Here is a 21,783-nt window from a genome sequence, read left to right as displayed (position 1 = left end):
CAGGCAGACTTTAAAACATGGCTGTGTAGCTGCGTGTTTCACCTATCAGCAATTTGTCCTAAATGAACTGAGCACAGCTTCATTACCTATCATTCGTCATAGGGTTCACAATATTCACTGGATAGCAAATTTTGAGTAGGCGCGATGAGTAGGCCTAAGAACTTTTAACGTTGTCAGTGTATTTTAGATATTCGTTTATTAATTTTAATATCTACAAAGTGATGACACTATACGTTGCTCTTTTCCATGTAGGTTGCACCTGATGATGTGGCTTTAGGCCGCGAAACAAGTTGCAGTACATGCCAATTTTCCCAGCCGTTAGCGGAACTCTTCCCAACATCACTTTATGCCATTATCCTATTGCGATATAATTGTCGCCAGTCAGTGTTATTACTGAACAGTGAGACTGGGCCAAATCATTTCATTATTGACAACGATAGTTGTGTACTGACAAGGTATCTTCAGTTTTTTCGTATCGATTGTTTGTTTATTCTCATAAGACATTCAGTGTCACGACATCCTGCCTTGGGGAGAAGTAAACTGACTGTCTTTCATACTAATTATATACATCATTCTAATACTTCACATTTCTCTTATTAAAAGAGAACAATGCTTAGTGGGTGCGAAATTTCAAAGGCTCAAAAGAAATTGCGCTATAAGGTAACAATATGCACGTGCGGTATTTTATCATTTTCTGCTGAAAGACGTAACTGTGGTAATCTAATCACAGGAATCTATGACTCATAAATTTCGTAATTATTCTTTTTAAATTTTTATGAAACAATATACTGCTGAAAATCGCTGTTGATCCAACATTCCTAGCCTTGTGTGGATTGTTGTGTGCACACGATCGTCATGCATAGACCAGTCAGCTTGTTGATTTACACCCGCCGTAGAAAGACGTGTCTATCTGCGGGAAGCCAACTAAAATTGTTCCTTAATAGTCCTCAAATGACTGATATGAGCAGCGACCCACCAGTACACAGCGAATGACCGCATTATGCACTGCCGCCTGCTGCTCGCCCATAGGAAACTAATCTCGCGGCACGTGCTCCATAAGCGCGAGTGGAGTGTCGCATTGTGTAGGGGCCCGCATGCTTCACGCCTAAACTGCTGAATTATGGGGCATCACGCTGCCATCTGTCCCAGCCCTACGACAAAGGACCCCCACCAACCCTAATTCAGTGTCGGGCGGTGCCACAGCACGTTCTTATTTCCGCTTCAGATCACGACTCGTTTATTGTACAAGCTCTAATATTATGCACCAGTTGTCCTGGTACTCAAAAGGATAATTTTTTATTTATTTTAAAACCCTCCGTTATTAACTCAGTGTTTGGTGCACTGATATAGCCTATTATACAACTATAATTCAATGACAGTCGAATGCATGCAACTATCGAAACATTTCTAAAGAAAGTTACTGCATTTCGTTACGTATTGCACTGACGACGTTCAAGCTGCCTGACTAATTCTGCCGGCCGAAGTGGCCGTGCGGTTAAAGGCGCTGCAGTCTGGAACCGCAAGACCGCTACGGTCGCAGGTTCGAATCCTGCCTCGGGCATGGATGTTTGTGATGTCCTTAGGTTAGTTACGTTTAACTAGTTCTAAGTTCTAGGGGACTAATGACCTCAGCAGTTAAGTCCCATGGTGCTCAGAGCCATTTGACCCATTTGACTAATTCGGCGGGAGGTGTCTTATATCTGTTGTAGCCTCTTCTGAGGCATGCTGGCCCACAAGTGTTCTTAACTGATACATTATATCTTGGATATTGCCACCGGGACGGAGATGACGTCAGTGCTGGGGTCACATACGTTTTTTTCATGAAGAGGCGTGGGGTACTGTTGGCCACGGTAGTCCCTCAGCATCACGCAGACAGTTCGGAAAGACATGTGCCATGTGTATATGATCGTTGTCCTGTCGAATAATGGCACCATAATACTGTCAGATGGAATATAACAATTGAGAAAAAAAGATTTTCGTGTCGTGTCATTGTGTCTTCAGATTTCCCTCTGCACCAGCAGCCTTTAATCTGAAGTCGTACCCCCACGGCTGCCCACACCATGACGCCACGTGTAAAATCACTGTGCCACTACAGAACACTGCTAGTATGAGACCTTACCCCACGTGCTGCTGTTGTTATATGTGTGAAGAGATACACTGCTCGTGAAGTCTTCTACGGAAACCAGGCGCAAATATTAGTTTCGTGTTATATACATGTAATGCTGGAGGCTTATCGTCGTTCATGCTACTGGGCGTGAAGACGACTCTATCATGGATTCGAAACTGGTAAGCTCAGCAACTAGCTATAAAGGTAACGGCTGTTGATATCTTTACAATACATTGTGACAATGTTATCTGATGATGTCGACTGTCTCTTACAACATGCTTTCTAGTTTAGCTAAAGGAAATGTTTGTAGAGGAAGTTGTCGTTGCATGTTGGAATTGATTCCGATGCTGGGTGCACAGGGCATTTTGTAGCTCATTACACATTATTACTCATATGTTCGAGCTCGAAAGAAAAGAATAAGATGGAAAGTAACAGGTCATAGTTTTCCATTTCCATAAAGATACACAAAACTGGCGGAAAACGCCATTATTGTATGGTTACATGATTGCCGAACAGTGACTGGAAGTAGTCACATCCATTAAATAAGTGGGCTTCGCGTACCAAGCGAGTTAAAGTACCGGCCACATAAAACTAACCGCAAAACGGTAGATGCAGACAGATTCGTTGGATAAATCCTTACAAAAAATGGCTCTGAGCACTATGGGACTTAACTTCTGAGGTCATCAGTCGCCTAGAACTTAGAACTACTTAAAACTAACTAACCTAAGAACATCACACACATCCATGCCCGAGGCAGGATTCGAACTGCGACCGTAGCGGTCACGCGGTTTCAGACTGTAGCGCCTAGAACCACTCGGCCACCCCGACCAGCTGAATCCTTACAAATTGAGATCTGTCATGAAGTGGGTAGCTCAGAAAACCGTCGTTCGACCATACCTCAGTATTATTCGTCAGTCTGTGATCCTTGCTAGACGGGACTGACAGTCGAAATAGAGAAGATTCAAAGAAAAGCAGTACGTTTCGTCACAGTTTCGGCGAGAGACGCCCAGAGATGTACATCCTAATCAAGTGATAGGCTTTAGAAGAGGCGATGCAAGTCACGATGTGGTTCACCGTTAAAATTTTTGAGCGTACGTTCGTGTAAGAGTCAACGAATAGACTGTTCCTCTTACGAATTTCTTGCGAGAAGACCGTAGAAAAACAATTAGTGAAGCTCTAATTCAGTTGGAGGGCCACAACAATCGTTCTTCCCATGCACCCTTTTGAACTAGAACAGAAAGAATTCGGAGAAGAGCGACTAGGACTCGAGCACTGAGGATGGCGCACGAATTTAATTATGTGTGTCGATAGTTCAACCATTCCAAGAATAGAGAATCACAATGATTTTTGCATGTTATCAACGTTAGTGCAGGTAAGATATACATCAATCCATTCCTGAGAAAAAGGAGTCCTAACAGAACGACACACAATCGGAGAAAAAATTTAAAAGAATATTTTTATGTGATATAATTACAGTTCAATCATTATTGTATTTTTCCTTTGTTTTCACCGTCATATCTTGCTTCCTGCCAAATTACACAATTCTTGGTCGACAGGAAACACACTACAGATTTTGATGAGTCAGTTCGGCAGTATGAAAATTTGTGACAGTAATGGTGGTATTTTGTGTCTGCGTCGATTCAGAGGCTTACATTTATTACACCTCCAGGACACACAGACTTCAGTATGCGACATAAATTTCAACTTGATAAGTTTACCCGTTCCTGAGGAAGTCTTAATACATGAAAGGAAAGACAGAGAGTCGGATAACAAATGACCAAGAAACATTTTTCTCCTATGTTTTAATTACAGATCAACAGTTTTCTGATTTTTTTTTTCCTGGGCTTGTACTTCGAAACCTTGCTTACTGCCAAATGTCATGATTCTAGATGAACGGGAAGTACTCTAAAGGTTCTGATGAATGAGTTTGATCGCATCAAAACGTGACATGATCGCACTGACTTACAAGGGAAACTCCCCATTGCACTCCCCTCCGATTTTGTCGTGAGTTGGCCCTGTGGATAGACCGTCAGAAAGTGAAGAGAGAAAAAGCCATTGAAACAGGAAGAAGGTGTACTGAACTGTAAAAACTGAAGAAAAATAGAGATAGTGAACAGTTCACGCTGAAGGTGTCCAACATCGAGCGAGATGCGAGAACCACGGCGTCGTGGTTGCGTGACCACGGTGTTATCTGTGTTCAGATCTCTCTCATGTACACGCCCCCCCCCCCTTTCCACGGTATATTTTTTTTTTAATTTCGGTCCGGTAGTTTTATTTGTCTGTTCTCTTTCTATGGTCTTCACAACTGTCGTACTATACATTGGTTATGGAATGTTGTTGTTGTTGTTGTTGTTGTTGTTGTGGTCTTCAGTCCTGAGACTGGTTTGATGCAGTTATCCATGCTACTCTATCCTGTGCAAGCTTCATCATCTCCCAGTACCTACTGCAGCCTACATCCTTCTGAATCTCCTTGGTGTATTCATCTCTTGGTCTCCCTCTACGATTTTTACCTTCCACGCTGCCCTCCAATACTAAATTGGTGATCCCTTGATGCCTCAGAACACGTCCTACCAACCAATTCCTTCTTCTAGTCAAGTTGTGCCACAAACTTCTCTTCTCGCCAATCCTATTCAACACCTCCTCATTAGTTATGTGATCTACCGATCTAATCTTCAGCGTTCTTCTGTAGCATCACATTTCGATAGCTTCTATTCTCTTCTTGTCTAAACTATTTATCGCCCATGTTTCACTTCCATACATGGCTACACTCCATACAAATACTTTCAGAAACGACTTCCTGACACTTAAATCTATACCCGATGTTAACAAATTTCTCTTCTTCAGAAACGCTTTCCTTGCCATTGCCAGTCTACATTTTATATCCTCTCTACTTCGACCATCATCAGTTATTTTGCTCCCCAAATAGCAAAACACCTTTACTACTGTAAGCGTCTCATTTCCTAATCTGATTCCCTCAGCATCACCCTAATTAATTCGACTACATTCCATTATCCTCGTTTTCCTTTTATTGATGTTCATCTTATATCATCCCTTCAAGACACTATCCATTCCGTTCAACTGCTCTTCCAACTCGGTTGCTGTCTCTGACAGAATTACAATGTCATCGGCGAACCTCAAAGTTTTTATTTCTTCTCCATTGATTTTAATACCTACTCCGAATTTTTCTTTTGTTTCCTTCACTGCATGCTCAATATACATATTGAATAACATTGGGGAGAGGCTACAACCCTGTTTCACTCCCTTCCCCACCACTGCTTCCCTTTCATGCCCCTCAACTCTTATAACTGCCATTTGGTTTTGAAACGACCCCTTTGAACAATTATACATGACTGTGCTTAACCTGACACACAATATTTTGTTAGCGCAACGCAATCTGACTTTCAAAAATCCCTACAAAAGAATGGCCCTGACTAACATTAAACTATACCTTTCACAAATCACTTACCTCACAAAAATCTTCGCTGCTCAAGCTACTGCAATACAGCGAGCGCCACTACTGCCAGCTAAATAAAAGATTCAAACTATGGAAGGCACTAACTACTGATAGGGATAGTTAGCAAATGAAAGATATTAGTAGAGAACAAACAATGTATTTACCTTGATACCATCATATATAAATATAGCAGTTCATGACAAATTACAAATCTCCGCTATCTCTCTCCCCACATCCACCACTGCTGGCGGCTCACCTCCAACTGCGCAACGCTACGCGCTGTTAACATCCAGCTGCCCCTCTACAATGGCAGACAACAATGCAAACTAGCCACAGACTGCACACAGCACAGCCAGTGATTTCATTTTCATACAGAGAGCGCTACGTGGCGGCGGCGTTACCAATAAATAAACCTAAACAGCTTACTTACATAAAGAAAACATAAACAGCCTACTTACAGTTTCTATACAAATTGTAAATAGTCTTTCGCTCCCTGTATATTACCCCTGCCACCTTCAGAATTTGAGAGAGAGTATTTCAGTCAACATTGTCAAAAGCTTTTTCTAAATCTACAAATGCTAGAAACGTAGGTTTGCCTGTCCTTATCTAGCTTCTAAGATAAGCTGTAGGGTCAAAAGGTTCAAATGGCTCTGAGCACTATGGGACTTAACATCTATGGTCATCAGTCGCCTAGAACATAGAACTACTTAAACCTAACTAACCGAAGGACATCACACAACACCCAGCCATCACGAGACAGAGAAAATCCCTGACCCCGCCGGGAATCGAACCCGGGAACCCGGGCGTGGGAAGCGAGAACGCTACCGCACGACCACGAGATGAGGGCCCGTAGGGTCAGTATTGCCTCACGTGTTCCAATATGTCTACGGAATCCAAACTTATTTTCCCCAAGGACGGCTTCTACTAGTTTTCCCATTCTTCTGTAAAGAATTCGCGTTAGTATTTTGCAGCCGTGACTTATTAAACTGATAGCTCGGTACTTTTCACATCTGTCAACACCTGCTTTCTTTGGGATTGGAATTATTATATTCTTCCTGAAGTCTGAGGGTATTTCGCCTGTCTCATACATCTTGCTCACCGGATGGTAGAGTTTTGTCAGGACTGGCTCTCCCAAGGCCGTCAGTAGTTCTAATGGAATGCTGTCTACTCTCGGAGCCTTGTTTCGACTCAGGTCTTTCAGTGCTCTGTCAAACTCTTCACGCATTATCATATCTCCCATTTCATCTTCATCTACATCCTCTTCCATTTCCATAATATTGTCCTCAAGTACATCGCCCTTATATAGACGCAATATATACTCCATCCACCTTTCTGCTTTCCCTTCTTTGCTTAGAACTGGGTTTCCATCTAAGCTCTTGATATTCATACAAGTGGTTCTCTTTTCTCCAAAGGTCTCTTTAATGTTCCTGCAGGCAGTATCTACTTTGCCCATAGTGTGATAAGCCTCTACACCCTTACATTTGTCCTCTAGCCATCCCTGCTTAGCCATTTTGCACTTCCATATCATATTGGAGGCGTTTGTATTCGTTTTTGCCTGCTTCATTTACTGCATTCTTATATTTTCTCCTTTCATCAATTTAATTCAAAATTTCTTCTATTATCCAAGGATTTGTAATAGTCATCGTCTTTTTACCTACTTGATCCTCTGCTGCCTTCACAATTTCATCCCTCTAAGCTACCCATTCTTCTTCTACTGTATTTATTTCCCCCATTCCTGCCATTTGTTCCCTTACGCTCTGCCTGAAACTCTGTACATCCTCTGGTTTAGTCAGTTTATCCAGGTCCCATCTCCTTAAATTCCCACCTTTTTGCAGTTTCTTCAGTTTTAATCTACAGTTCATAACCAATAGATTGTGGTCAGAGTCCACATCTGCCCCTGGAAATGTCTTACAATTTAAAACCTGGTTCCTAAATCTCTGTCTTACCATTATATAATCTATCTGAAACCTTTTAGTATCTCCAGGGTTCTTCCATGTATACAACCTTCTTTCATGATTCTTAAACCAAGTGTTAGTTATGATTATGTTGTGCTCTGTGCAAAATTCTACCAGGCGACTTCCTCTTTCATTTCTGTCCCCCAATCCATATTCACCTACTATGTTTCCTTCTCTCCCTTTTCCTACACTCGAATTCCAGTCACCCATGACTATTAAATTTTCGTCTCCCTTCACTATCTGAATAATTTCTTTTATCTCATCATACATTTCTTCAATTTCTTCGTCATCTGCAGAGCTAGTTGGCATATAAACTTGTACTACTGTAGTATGCGTGGGCTTCGTGTCTATCTTGGCCACAATAATGCGTTCACTATGCTGTTTGTAGTAGCTTACGCGCATTCCTATTTTTTTTATTCATTATTAAACCTACTCCTGCATTACCCCTATTTGACATTGTATTTATAACCCTGTGTCCGCCTGACGAAAAGTCTTGTTCCTCCTGCCACCGAACTTCACTAATTCCCGCTATATCTAACTTTAACCTATCCATTTCCCTTTTTACATTTTCTAACCTACCTACCCGGTTAAGGGATCTGACATTCTACGCTCCGATCCGTAGAACGCCAGTTTTCTTTCTCCTGATAACGACGTCCTCTTGAGTAGTCCCCGCCCGGAGATCCGAATGGGGGACTATTTTACCTCCGGATTATTTTACCCAAGAGGACGCCATCATTATTAACCATACAGTAAAGCTGCATGCCTTCGGGAAAAATTACGGCTGTAGTTTCCCCTTGCTTTCAACCGTTCGCAGTAACAGCGCAGCAAGGCCGTTTTGGTTAGTGTTACAAGACCAGATCAGTCAATCATCCAGAACGTTGCCCCTGCAACTACTGAAAAGGCTGCTGCCCCTCTTCAGGAACCACACGTTTGTCTGGCCTCTCAACAGATACCCCTCCGTTGTGGTTGCACCTACGGTAGGGCTATCTGTATCGCTGAGGCACGCAAGCCTCCCCACCAACGGCAAGGTCCATGGTTCATGAGGAGGGGGGGGGGGGGGGGGGGGTTATGGAGTATGAGTAAGAATATATTACCATCGCAAGTAAATGTTATAAATAGTGAGAGGAGGTGAGATGCTGCCTAGACCTCTCACTGAAATGAAAACAACAAGTAAACAGGTGTGAAAATTTTAGAACAAAAAAATTCAAGAGTCAAAACTTCCAAAAACCGGGACGAGAGAGTCATGCCACGTGGTATTTGTGTAGAACAAACAGGAGGTACGTACGTCTGGAAGTCCCTTCCTCACACCTCGTTGTTGCAAACGTACGTCACACAACGACACAGGCAACACACACACAAATGTGAACACAACGAACAGACATGTCAATAACCGCACGGACAGTTCATAGTATTGTGAGAAAAATATATATGGGCACGAAGCAGACCTGAACGCAGATCTTCCACTTTTCAGACCAACAACGTTACCACAAAACTACTACTCCGTTTGTAACGTGGCTAATTATTGCGGGATAACATTTGTTGCAGTAAGATACGCAGACCTGGAGCAGGTGGCTGAAAGCAGGCTGCAGAACAGTGTCTTAGCGATGACTCATAGCACAGCTGTCACTACGAGCCAGAGTGAGAACGGGCTACTGTGTCATGTAGTACGAAGGTATATTTATATCCCGTACGAATCTAAACTACAGTACATATTATCCAATTGGTTTCAAACTTAGTATACTACTTTTTGTTATTCAGTAAAAGATCTCATCAAGCTACTGGGCCTGAAGACGACTATTGTGGATTCGACACTGGTAGGCTCAGTTTTTAATCTGATATAGTTTCGGAGATTGAAAAAATTACTTAAGTCATAAAACCCACACTCAGTTTACAAAACTTTGTTATGAATAATAACAGTTGGTATTTTGTTATCATTTGAAATCAATCCCTGAATTTTCAGGATACAAAATAATTTAACGGGATTTTTTTCTTTTCAAAATCTTTAATTACTTTGAATTTCGTTGTATAATATTCATAAGAAATTAATATTTCTTTTTTATGTTGTTGTGTGAATAAATAGGAATGAATGAGAGTGTGTATGTGGGCCATACGTCAAAATTCAATATTATTTTCTGTAAAACTGGTCGAAACTGGGCTGTGGGAAATATGAATTGTACCCACGTTGCTGATGACGTATGTCGAGGAGTGCGTGCTTTTATAAAAGAGCAGCCAGAATATCAGTTGGAAGTGTAATCGGTTTCTAAATTAATTTAAAGATTATTTTTCATTTCGATCTTTTTCATTAAACATTATATTAACATTTGCATTTTTGAATGACGTAAATAACTTTCTCAAGAGTGATTGTCTTAGGCCAGTTTTGCAGCAAGAAGGATCTAGAAGGATAATTCTGAATGGTCAGTCAGATTGATCAGCCAATCAGAATTGTCTTCCGCGTACTGAAAGCAAATAGGTAGAGTGTGGGGTAGCATCTAGCGAGTCGCTCGCTAGCCATCGGACGTGAAAGGTCATGATAGATGTCACGGTAAAAATTGTGTGTAAGATGAAGGAATATTTCCTCGCGTTTGGATTTTGTCGTAACTAAGGGAATTTGGACTTACGAACATTTGTGAAAAGGTTTGATGTTTCTGGGTACATTTGTTGGAAAGTTATGAGCGTGTGAAATTTCGGCCTTTAGTGAAAATACAGCGTGGAATATTCTGTTTCCATTATGAAACATTTGGCGAGCACTTCTATTATAGAAGACCACTTGTAAGACCGAATGTGAAACACGCTTATAGTAGTGGATCAGTAATTGCTAGTTTGCCTATTCCATCGGGTCGCACTGGAAATCTATTTCTGGCTGGTTTTGCGTGTGAAATTTGTTGTTTGACTGTGAACTTAGTGACATAGCTGATGTATTCACTAAAAGTGGACTTGATAGCCATTTCCAATTGTTGCCTAAGCAATAATAAAGCCTGGTCTTGCAATTTTCAGACGCTTATTTAAGTCAAAAAAACACCATATTACCGCCCGAAATCTTGATAAATATGGGTTTGTAGGACCTGATTTTCACTACTAGTTACGCGGCCTGAGCAGGGTAGGTCTTAGGTGGCATTTTTCTGCAACGCTGCTTTTTCGCTGCCTAGTAAGTACCTACGACAGCAGAGTGAAGGGTCATCGAACGGAGGCCGTACTGAGGTAGAGGGACATTTAATAAGAGCAGTACGAGGTACGCACCGACCCCGCCCCGCCGCACGTTGTTCTTGGAATTCGCTCAGTATTGCTCATCTTTAGCTTGGACTTTCAGGGTTTCTGTTTTGCTTCTTTTTTTCACCGTTCAATATACATTCTACCTTTTTCATGCTTAGTCTGTGTTCAGTTTTTGATGGGATATCCCATGGGCTATCTTCCCACATCATCTGAGAGTGGGTGCGATGGGGAATTTTCCTTGATGGAAGCTTCAAGGGACAGTAGACTTTAATATATGTAGTATGTTTCTGTTTCATACGTCTACCCATTTTAACAGTCGAACAGACCAACAGATAGACAGACAGACAGACAGACGGACAACAAAGTGATCACGTAAAAGTAACGTACCTACCGATTGACGTACGGAGGAATGTCAGTGGGATGCCAAGGACCTTATACCAAACATCATAAGGTGGCGTTTTGAGTATAGATGCACATGTAGAAGGTTGTCCATGAAGCAAAAACCGACACAGTTCTCTTTTCATCCCCAGGAAAGTCATTTGTGACTTATTCAAGAAGGGGTTTAAGAATAGGTCAGATTAATCTCAGGTTTTCTTGACGTGATTGACTAATGGTATCTCTTCAAGTGTTCATCTAAGTTCTTGATTCCATTTTATAAAGCTCATTACATTTTCGGATGTAGTATTAGCAATTATTCCGTGACTACTCACATTATGCCTCCAGCTGACTTTGTACACCCAAGGATTGGACTTGATGTTGCACTCGAAGTACACGTCTTGCCCCTCCCGAATGTTGCTGGGGTCTAGTTTGCTTCCTATCTCAAGAGACACAACTGGAACATCTGTGGACAGAGGAAAACACGAAAATTAATTTAACGGACAGACCATCAACTCTTCGAACATCCAGCACATGACAAGCATGTACTTTTGAGAAATATTCGAAAAGAATAAAGTAGTAGGATGCACTGTTCCTTAAAAAAAATACAAAAAAAACCTGGTAGCTTTTATTATTTATTGTAACATAAGCAGATATTACATATCTTCACCAATACCGATTATTTGAAAACGTACAGCTGATGACGCTTAATATTACAGACGAAACAGCTTGCTCTAAGTAATGAAAAGCCTTCCAAATAACTGTTTCTAGAAACGTACCTAAATATTAGTGTCTTCACTATGATCAACATCACAACGTCGAGCGAGCTGTAGGATGACACATTGGCACAGTAATAATTAACTTGCATATGGAAATGTACAACTGAAGTTTTACTGTGCCAATGTGTCATTCTACAGCTAACACGGGTATGCGGTTTTAATTTGTTATTATCTTGCTTGCAAGTTATTACGAAGGTTCCGTGTTCGTTTCTAAATTGATTCTGTGGATAGTATTCCAAATATTCCAAGTTGAATTTTGTATTTATTATGGAGACAATAAGAATTTATTAGCATTCCTTAGGCTAACGTTGGTAATTAGTTAAATTATTCGGGGAGTTACAGCCATTTGTCGAATTTCAATAGTCAGGTCTGAACTAGGGCTGTTGATAAATTATCGTTATGTCAATGCATCGATATTGTTTACAAAAACAATCAATATATACGGCCGATATCTCTTCCACTGGTATATCGATATCAAAATAGCAATATCAAGAACCGATATTTTTACTTTATATTATCTCTTTTCACAATTTTCTGTAAATATTTGAAGTCGTTCTTTCGGTGTTGTAGTACAACATAATTTTACTTTCACTGTATGAAGGAGTCTTACTACTTTTTGAGTTTTCAACTTTTCCAATCTTTCTATTTTGACTGTGTGAAGCAAGTATATGTGGCAGAAAAGAAGTACGATTGCATTGGGGGGGCGGTGGGAATGAAAGAACAAAATTTCTGATATGAAGAAACAGCACACCAGTTGCATTGAAGAACAATTTTTAACGCATCTAGTGTTTTATTTCTTCACATTGGCATTCTTCAAAAACAGTTGCTGAAAATGATGACCAAAATATCTAAATTAGAAAACTGGTCTGTGCCGTGGGCGGAGACGTGTGAGGGAAAATGCGAACGTAATCAGCGCGTGGTGTTACCAGCAGAAAGTGCAACCTTCAGCTTCAGTACGAAATTTTGCCATTACAATCACTAAGTTGCTTGCATTGGCACAAATGAAACAAATGGTAAACTCAACATGAAGTGTCCCGGACAAATCCAATATGCAAGGAAACCTAACGAGGGACTGAATCGGACATTTTTAGTGTGCTACTTACATGCAATTACTATTGTTAGCAAAGTGGTTATAGCCAAGCGTAAACGTACCTTGTTTTCCATTCAATTCTTGCTGTAACGAGTATAAACAGGCTGCTAGCTTTTTTATGTAGAGAATATCTAATAATAAATCAACACTTAAATATACAGCACTAAAATCGGTAATATATTTAGAATGTGCATCCGATATTTTTATAGGCAGCTACGTCGATATTTCGTCCCTCAGTATATCGAAATCTTTCTCGATTTATCAAGCGCCAATACTGATAGTTTTTAAATATAGATATATCGGACCCTCGATATTTTCAAGAACATCAACTGTCTTACTTTGAACCTGGGCTATACATTGACGAATCTAACAATTACTACAATTTTTACCTGAAAGAATTTGTTCGTAGATAACTGCGTTATATGAAAGGTATTATATGGTACTAATGGTAATCTGTAACATGAACAGTAATAGTGCTTTTATACTTCCGTAAGTTATATGAAATATTACTTCAGTGTCTGTGGCTGACTCTCCATCCAGAATAAAATACGGCGTCCTGCCGGCCAGAAAATTTTTCATCTGCATGAAAGATTAATTAGATATCGCAAAGAAACGTGTTTTTCTTCGACGTCGTTGAAGTGATACTGAACGAAAAGCTTTTCGATAGCTAAAAAACACTGAATCAGTTTCTTCTATCGGTGGCGCTAATGGTGGTAAGTGTGAAAAGCCGGAGTTGAGTTCCGCAGGATCGATTTTTCTGGAACCCGTGCTGATTTCCATTTACGAGGGTTTTTTCTCACATAGATCATTGGATGAGTTCTATTTCCTTGGCATTTGTTCCCAAACAATTTTGCCCATAGATTCAATTTCTGTCTCGATATAATACTTTTCTTAGTGCTACAAATACACTTCCACAAGCTAGTGCATCAAGTTTGCAAACAGCTCGCGTACCGCCGTGGTTAAAGCATACTGTGCTTGGCAAACTAGCCGAAACAGACGCAGAGGTGACTGGTGCACAACGGGCTATAGATGACAGGAGTAAACAGCGGCTGCGGAGATGTGTACGGAATTTAAACCTAATCGGTAATCTGTGGGATCACCTCGACCGAGCTGTTCGCGAAATGGATCCTCAACCGAGAAACCTGGTGCAGGTGACCACACCACTTGAATCTGCGTGGCTCCCTAATCCCGCCGGTACCTTCCAGAACTTCATTACTCTCTCCCTGCACGTCTCGCAGCGTCGGTGCAGCAAAAGGTGCTTATTGAAGCATTTGAAAGTTGGTCACATTAATGTGACTGGACAGTGTAGATAGTAACATGCATCAGATAAGAAAGAAAGCTGTAGTGAAAGTAGCATAGGTCAGGACGTCCACATTACGAAGCTATACGTTGATTTGCGATTCTAAAGAAGAGCATTAGAGAATTACAGTAATATGTGGAGCTGATCACATACATATGAATGGGAATGTAGAGGAAACTATCTTCCAAAAAAATATTTAGGTCCAGTCATTAAGAAATAATACAAATACGGACCACAGGCTGTCTAACAGTCCGGAGCTCTTTCTTCCCTGTTCTCCTTCATGATATCTCAAACACCACCATGAGGGAGTGTCCCATTGCAAAGACTTGAGTGATACCTTCGAATTTCAACTTTTGCTTCAGAGGATTGTATCTTTGGCATTACTGGTAATATTATAATCGGGGAAGTGTATATTACATTAAATGTATTGGCAGTTGCAAATGTGGACTACCATCAATAGTATAATGGAATGACGAATCGGATCTCGAGCCTGGATTTCCCGCTTATTGCGAGCCGTAGCCCTAACATACTTTTTTTGTTTTCATTTTGCTTGTTAATTTTCGTTGTTTGATGGAAGTGGGCGTCATATGACATCATTTGAAGTTCTTTGTCGATCGTTTCACTCAGTTTTTTTATTACAAAGACTAACCAGCTCTCTGACCGAATGCGCTGAGCTACCGTGCCGGCTAATCATGTGTCTAACAACATGTGCTTGTACATCTATAATGTATATTGTATCACGATAGCCTATTGTAAAAGGAGGAGACACTTTATTCGATCACGAACACGCGACCGCGGACACAAAGGCGGCGGCAGGTCGGGCCATATTCGTGTTGACAGGTGAAATCAGCTTTACAAGAGCACGTGGAGGGCCAGTTTCACACGATGCTCCGCAGATGGTGTTGCCTCTGGACTTCCAACGGCCGATAAGGTGACCGTGTTACCGGGAAACCCGTCCGTTGGGCAGCACAATGGCTGCTTATTTCTCATGGCCGCTTTTCGCGTTCAGTGCAAAATTAAGGATTATCTTAAAATTAATAAATAGTGAGGTATATGTGTCACTGAAGAGCCATAGGCACATTGGAAATGAAAAGAGGGACGATTAAGCGTGTGGAGACGCGCCTTTCATATCCGTATTAGTTTATAAGTTATTATAAGTTGAATTTTATAAATAATTCCTGAACTGTGAAAGTGAATATCTCGGCAATGCATTATCCGATTGAAGCAAATGAAGTGTGTACGAATACAGCCTGGAGGACTGTATCGGACTGTAGTAGTAGATTTACTGAGATTATCCACACATTTAAATGAGGCAGAAAAGTGGATTTCGCGAAATTAAAGAACAGCTTTTCATACGAAATAAATGGAGAAATATTGAAAGTAGTGGCAGTACTGTAAAAGTTAGATATATAGGAAATTATTGAATTTATTATTATTATTAATTATTAATTTATTTTATTTATTTCTTCATTATTTATTATTATTTAATTATTAATTTAAATCATTTATTAATATTTACACTTAAAAATCCGAAAACGGAGGAAAACAATAGAAATTATTGTTATAAATAAACTATGGTAGACAAAAGAAAACTGATAACAGCAAAATACTTCTCGGAAAATTTTCGTGTGATTAGATATGTCATATGTGTATAAAATATTAAAATTAAGAATTTCAGCTATTTTCGTTTCCAGTAGTTTAACTGACTTCAGTGATGTTTGACCGAGCTTTCCTGGGTGAACAGCAGCTCTTTGGAGGGGAGTTTAGCTTCGGACTCCGTTGGAAGCGGTCGGGTTGTGTTAGGAGAAAGTTCTGTCTGATGAGCCGTGAAATATCCGCCAGTTCGCATGTGTGATTTGTTCAGAGTTTCTGCTTTCGGGGATAGATATTATTCGGCGTCTGATGAACTTGTTACTTTTCGAGCTGCGGGTAATGCAAACCTCACTTATAAGGTTTCAGCGTCTAGCCATTGTGGCATTTATAGTTTGATAGTCTGTAGAACTTTACCAGTTTTCTGAGGTAATTCACGCAGTTTATATTGGTTCATTCAACCACCTCCACGGTCTTTCTCGGCCAGGCTCTGGAATTCTTGTGGATCGTGCGACTTTCGATTTTTCTGTGTGCTTGTTGGAAATAAAACTCGGGTTTGTGAAATTTTATAAAAAAATACGTGTGTCCATGATTTTTTCATAACAAATCCTCCCAGCATATATAATAAATACTTTCGTGGGATATTGGGTACCCTGTGATGAATGAGAGTTGGCGCCCCATAGACGAAATGTAGCCAAACGTGTACGACCGACCACATTTACGAGGGCCCATTGAAGGGTTTGTGTTGTGTAATGTTTGGGTTAATCATTTCGTGCAGTAGCACGTGGGGACTGCGAGCTCATATAGAACTTGTGAACAGTTAAAAATTTGATTTTTGGCGAGTTGATATTGTGAGAGATTGTATTTTATACCGTCATCCACGCCTCATGCACAGTCTTATGCAACCCGTACGGTAACAGTATTGCACTACAGGGGAGACATTTTACTTGAAAGCCGCTTGCTATATGTCGGCGGATAAATTTGATATTGCTGTGCCTGTGTTATTCCGTATTACGATGCAAAGTTCCGTCAGACACGCATGTATGTCCCAAGGAACAGGCAATGGGGCGACTGCAGTCGTTATGAAATACATGAAATGTATTCGCCGTTCGGAATGTGGACAACTATTAGCTGTATAATGGAACGTCCTACGAACATGCATGCATGTCCGAAGGAACTTTGCATCGTAATTCGAAATAACATACGGACTGCAACATCGTATAGCGTAACAATTAGTGGCGTCCCAGTTATTTGCAGACAACTCTCTCAGTGAATTCTTACGCCACAGTATCATCCAAGTAGAAGAATTCGCTATTCTCAACGTAAGTTGATTTAACTTTGAATGCAGCATACCGAGAGCAAGAACGAAACTAGAGGAATTTCTTGCAACACAATCACAAAAACACTCCATAGTGCAGAAAATTGTTCCATCGAGCCATCTTGCTGTAAGTAGATAAAGAAGCGATGTCAAAGAACGTTTACATATTCTGTAAAATATGCCAAGTAACTATCTCAAAAACGATACAACAAGAATAAAATAGTAGCTATAAGCACTTGCTACCACTCGTAATTGACGGTTCCCGTTGCGTTGTCAACGTAAGTATAGACACAGTAGGTAGATGACAAGATTTTACATATTTTAGGAGTGAAATCTTTACTTTTTCTATAAACACATACCTACAGTATATTCGCGAAAGGAATAGCCATTTCGACAAATTCCATAGATACATTCATCTGTGTAATAGGACATACTTGTCAAAAAATCCAGAAAACTAAAAAGATTTTTAAATTTCCACAACTTTAAAGTGGGTAGAAGAGGAAACGTGATGAAAAGAATGAATCATAAGCACATGATGATGTGAATATGCAGTAGGAAAAGGGAACACCAACAAGATCACCGAAAAATTACAGGCCGTCAGCAGTGTTTTAGCTAACAACGATTGTGACAGTGACAACAATCAACATTCGAGAAATTTTTTGGAAGTGACGCTGTTTTCAAAAGTGAGAGCATTTCATGCAGAGTGCTCATTTTTGTCACATAGTCCAGATGGCGTGGTGATAAGTTACTCTTATTGTAAATTATTCTGCCCTGGGTCTGTATCAAATGGCAGACGGTGAAGAAGAGTATTCAGTCTGACTAGCGACGATGACAAAAAGCCGCTAGGTGTCTTAGATGTCGAACGCAAAGCGATAGGTTTGTAATGCAAGACTTTTTATAGGTTGGAAACGTATAACTAAATTTACTTTCTTTCATATACAAGCAGTTAATCGCCGAGCATTTAAAGAATCGAACTCCCATGTGCTCGTGTATAACAGCTTCAAACGCCTTGATGCTTTATAAATGAGTTAATATGTAAGCGTGTAATTGAAGAAAGGACTTCAAGGTTTGAAATTATGCTTGAAGTTTGTTGGAAGCCAGTAAGTGCACTAATTATGATATACTGCATGAGTGTAGTCCATTGTAGGCAAAACGAAGTTTTTAATGTGTCGTATCTTCTGAATTACGAGTCGTACAATGATATAATTCTACAGGTACGTTCATTGATGTATGTAGATAATGTCTAAAAGGGTTTCGATAGTAAAGGGGGCAGTAACGAAGTAATGAATTAAATAGTCATGCCTGATGCTGAAGTTTCACTGCGTTCCTTTTTAAACAGAAGCTAGTTTTTCGTGAGTCTAGATGTTTATGACATCATAGCTCCTGAACTACGTTTGCGGGCCGGAGTGGCCGAGCGGTTCTAGGCGCTACAGTCTGGAACCGCACGATCACTACGGTCGCAGGTTCGAATCCTGCCTCCGTTATGGATGTGTGTGATGTCCTTAGGTTAGTTAGGTTTAAGTGGTTTTAAGTTCTAGGGGACCGATGACCTCAGCAGTAAGTCACATAGTGCTCAGAGCCATTTGAACCATTTTTTAACTGCGTTTCGTACAGTTATTTAATTTGTCTGCAAACTGTTGCGAACAGAGTTGGTAGTAACGAAATTATACATTAAAACGTCATGTCTCTATCTGATATGTGACGCTATGACAGCGAAAGTGTAGTAACTAATTCACTCATTTTTTTCATTATTTTGTTTAGATGTCAGCTAGAAAAAGTTTCTTTAAGTTTTTTATATTATGTGTAAAGTTTGTTGGATGTTACTAAGTGCGTCAAATACTGGATGAAAAATGTACGGGTATTCGCGTGTCGTCAGTTATACTGCCTCAAGAAGAACCCACAGTTTCTGATTGCGATACTTTCCTCGCTGTGTTAAACTTCTCATTAGGTTATACCTTTTAATGAGTAGCTTAAAATAGCGTTTTAAATTATTAATTTTGGTCAATAATTACATGATAATTTGAAATCAAAATTGTATTGCCTGCTGAAGCAGTTAGATAGGCAACCTGCAAGTCGTACTGGATTCCTGAATAGTCACTCAGTAACGTAGATTACCCCGTTGACAAAATCACATACCTGATGCGCAATATTACTGATTTTATTTGTTCCGGCAATTATCTTTAATTCTATGAACAGAATAAAACAAAACTAAAATTACGATTTAATCTAGATGGACGCTGAAAGCACAAATACTTCTCACTAAAACTTGGTATTATAGAAATTTATTTGTTATATCGTATTATTGTCTTGGCAGTATAGAAAACTAAAAATGACAATCACAATGATAATAATAATAATAAGAATAAGAATAGGCCTCCGGTATGTCCTGCCAGTCATAAAAGGCGACGAAAAGAACAAACCACTAATAGGGCTAACCCCCCTTTTAGTGTGATTAGTTGGTTCAGGACAGAACTAAAGAAGCCTCAGACAAGCGCCGTCATGGTCGGGGACGACGCTTGAACCCTATGCCCGCCCACAATGGTAACGACACTGCTAGCCAACTGGAAAATGATTCAAATCCAAAAAGAAGTGTTTTGCAGGATATGCTTCCTGCAACCACTCTAGAAGGAAAACAAAGACAGAGGATGAGATGGTCAGATGAAGTTAATCGACACCTCATGTTCTGTTATTACCAAGCACCAAACCTAGGAACCAACACAACTGGATACAGATCACAGGTATACACAACATTTATTATCAGATACCCAGAATCAAAATTTTTAACAGAACAACGACTAGCTGATCAGATCCGTGTAATAATCAAAAATAACAGGATACCCCAGTCAGAATTAGAAAACATCAAACAACAAGTACAACAAACACTGGAACAAAATAATGTGCAATCAGAAGAAGAAAAAATTACAGTAATGGACTCAAACATCCCAGAGCAAACAAACAAAGAACAACACGCATCAATTAAACAGTCAGAGGAAAACGAAATCTTAAGACAGCCACCAGAACAAGCACAAATAGAACACGAAGTGACACACATGTTAGATATAGAAGAAAAATTTCAGCTGACATATATAGAATACAAAGACACAAATACAGACATTAGACCTTTCTTGCATAGACCACCAAATAACCCACAAGTCGAAACAACAATAAAAACTGTCAACACAATCATACACAACAAAATAAATGAAAACACAACTATGGAAGAGTTACAACTACTGGTTTATATAGGAGCACTCACTACACTAAATATTCACACTAGGCAGAGATCAGAATCAACCAACACACAGAAGATACTCACAAAATCAGCATGACAACACAGGCTACAGATCAGAATAGAAAAAGTGAGAAAAGACATCGGACAGCTAACACAATTTATAAGATATGAAATATCAGACAAAAAACGAAAAAGGTTAGTTAAAATCTCACAACAAGAAGCAATAGAGCAATTAGATGAGAAGAAGCAGAAATTACAAGCATTGCCCAAACGACTTACAAGGTACAAAAAAAGTGAAAATAGAAGAAACAAAACCAAACATTCAACACAAACCAAAAGAGATTTTACCAAACAATAGATAACACACACATTAAAATAGACAATTCACCAAACATAACAGACATGGAACACTTCTGGAGCAACATGTGGTCAAACCCAGTACAACACAACAGGCATGCACAGTGACTCCATAGAAGCGATGGAAAAAACAGATGCCTATAAATATCTAGGATACAGACAAAAAATAGGAATAGATAATACAAATATTAAAGAAGAACTAAAAGAAAAATATAAACAAAGACTAACAAAAATACTGAAAACAGAAGTGACAGCAAGAAACAAGACAAAAGCTATAAATACTTATGCTATACCAATATTGACCTACTCATTTGGAGTAGTGAAATGGAGTAACACAGACCTAGAAGCACTCAATACACTTACACGCTCACAATGCCACAAATATAGAATACATCACATACATTCAGCAACAGAAAGATTCACATTAAGCAGAAAGGAAGGAGGAAGGGGATTCATCGACATAAAAAACCTACATTATGGACAGGTAGACAATTTAAGAAAATTCTTTCTAGAACGTGCAGAAACTAGCAAAATACACAAAGCAATCACTCATATAAATACATCGGCTACACCACTGCAATTTCATAACCACTTCTACAACCCTTTAGATCACATAACATCAACAGATACGAAGAAAGTAAATTGGAAAAAGAAAACACTACATGGCAAGCACCCATATCATCTAACACAGCCACACATCGATCAAGACGCATCCAACACATGGCTAAGAAAAGGCAATATATACAGTGAGACGCAAGGATTCATGATTGCAATACAGGATCAAACAATAAACACCAGATATTACAGCAAGCATATTATTAAAGATCCCAATACCACAACAGATAAATGCAGACTTTGCAAACAACAAATAGAAACAATAGATCACATCACAAGTGGATGTACAATACTAGCAAATACAGAATACCCCAGAAGACATGACAATGTAGCAAAAATAATGCATCAACAACTTGCCATAAAACATAAACTAATAAAACAACACGTTCCCACATACAAGT

General features: G+C 39.7%; 1 protein-coding gene across 1 annotated transcript in view; it reads right to left on the bottom strand.

The window, feature by feature from the left end:
- Nucleotides 1–21,783, bottom strand: part of LOC124795795 (nephrin-like) — a 718,423-nt gene that overhangs the window by 37,692 nt on the left and 658,948 nt on the right. Inside the window, exon 8 of the mRNA XM_047259875.1 lies at nt 11,437–11,567. Coding sequence (XP_047115831.1) covers nt 11,437–11,567 — 131 coding nt within the window. The remainder of the gene's footprint in view (nt 1–11,436; nt 11,568–21,783) is intronic.

The sequence above is a fragment of the Schistocerca piceifrons genome, chromosome 4 (genome assembly GCF_021461385.2).
Source record: "Schistocerca piceifrons isolate TAMUIC-IGC-003096 chromosome 4, iqSchPice1.1, whole genome shotgun sequence".
In the NCBI taxonomy this organism is placed as follows: Eukaryota; Metazoa; Arthropoda; class Insecta; order Orthoptera; family Acrididae; genus Schistocerca; species Schistocerca piceifrons.
Note: the sequence above shows the minus strand (reverse complement) of the source record. Positions and strands in the feature narration are given on the sequence as shown.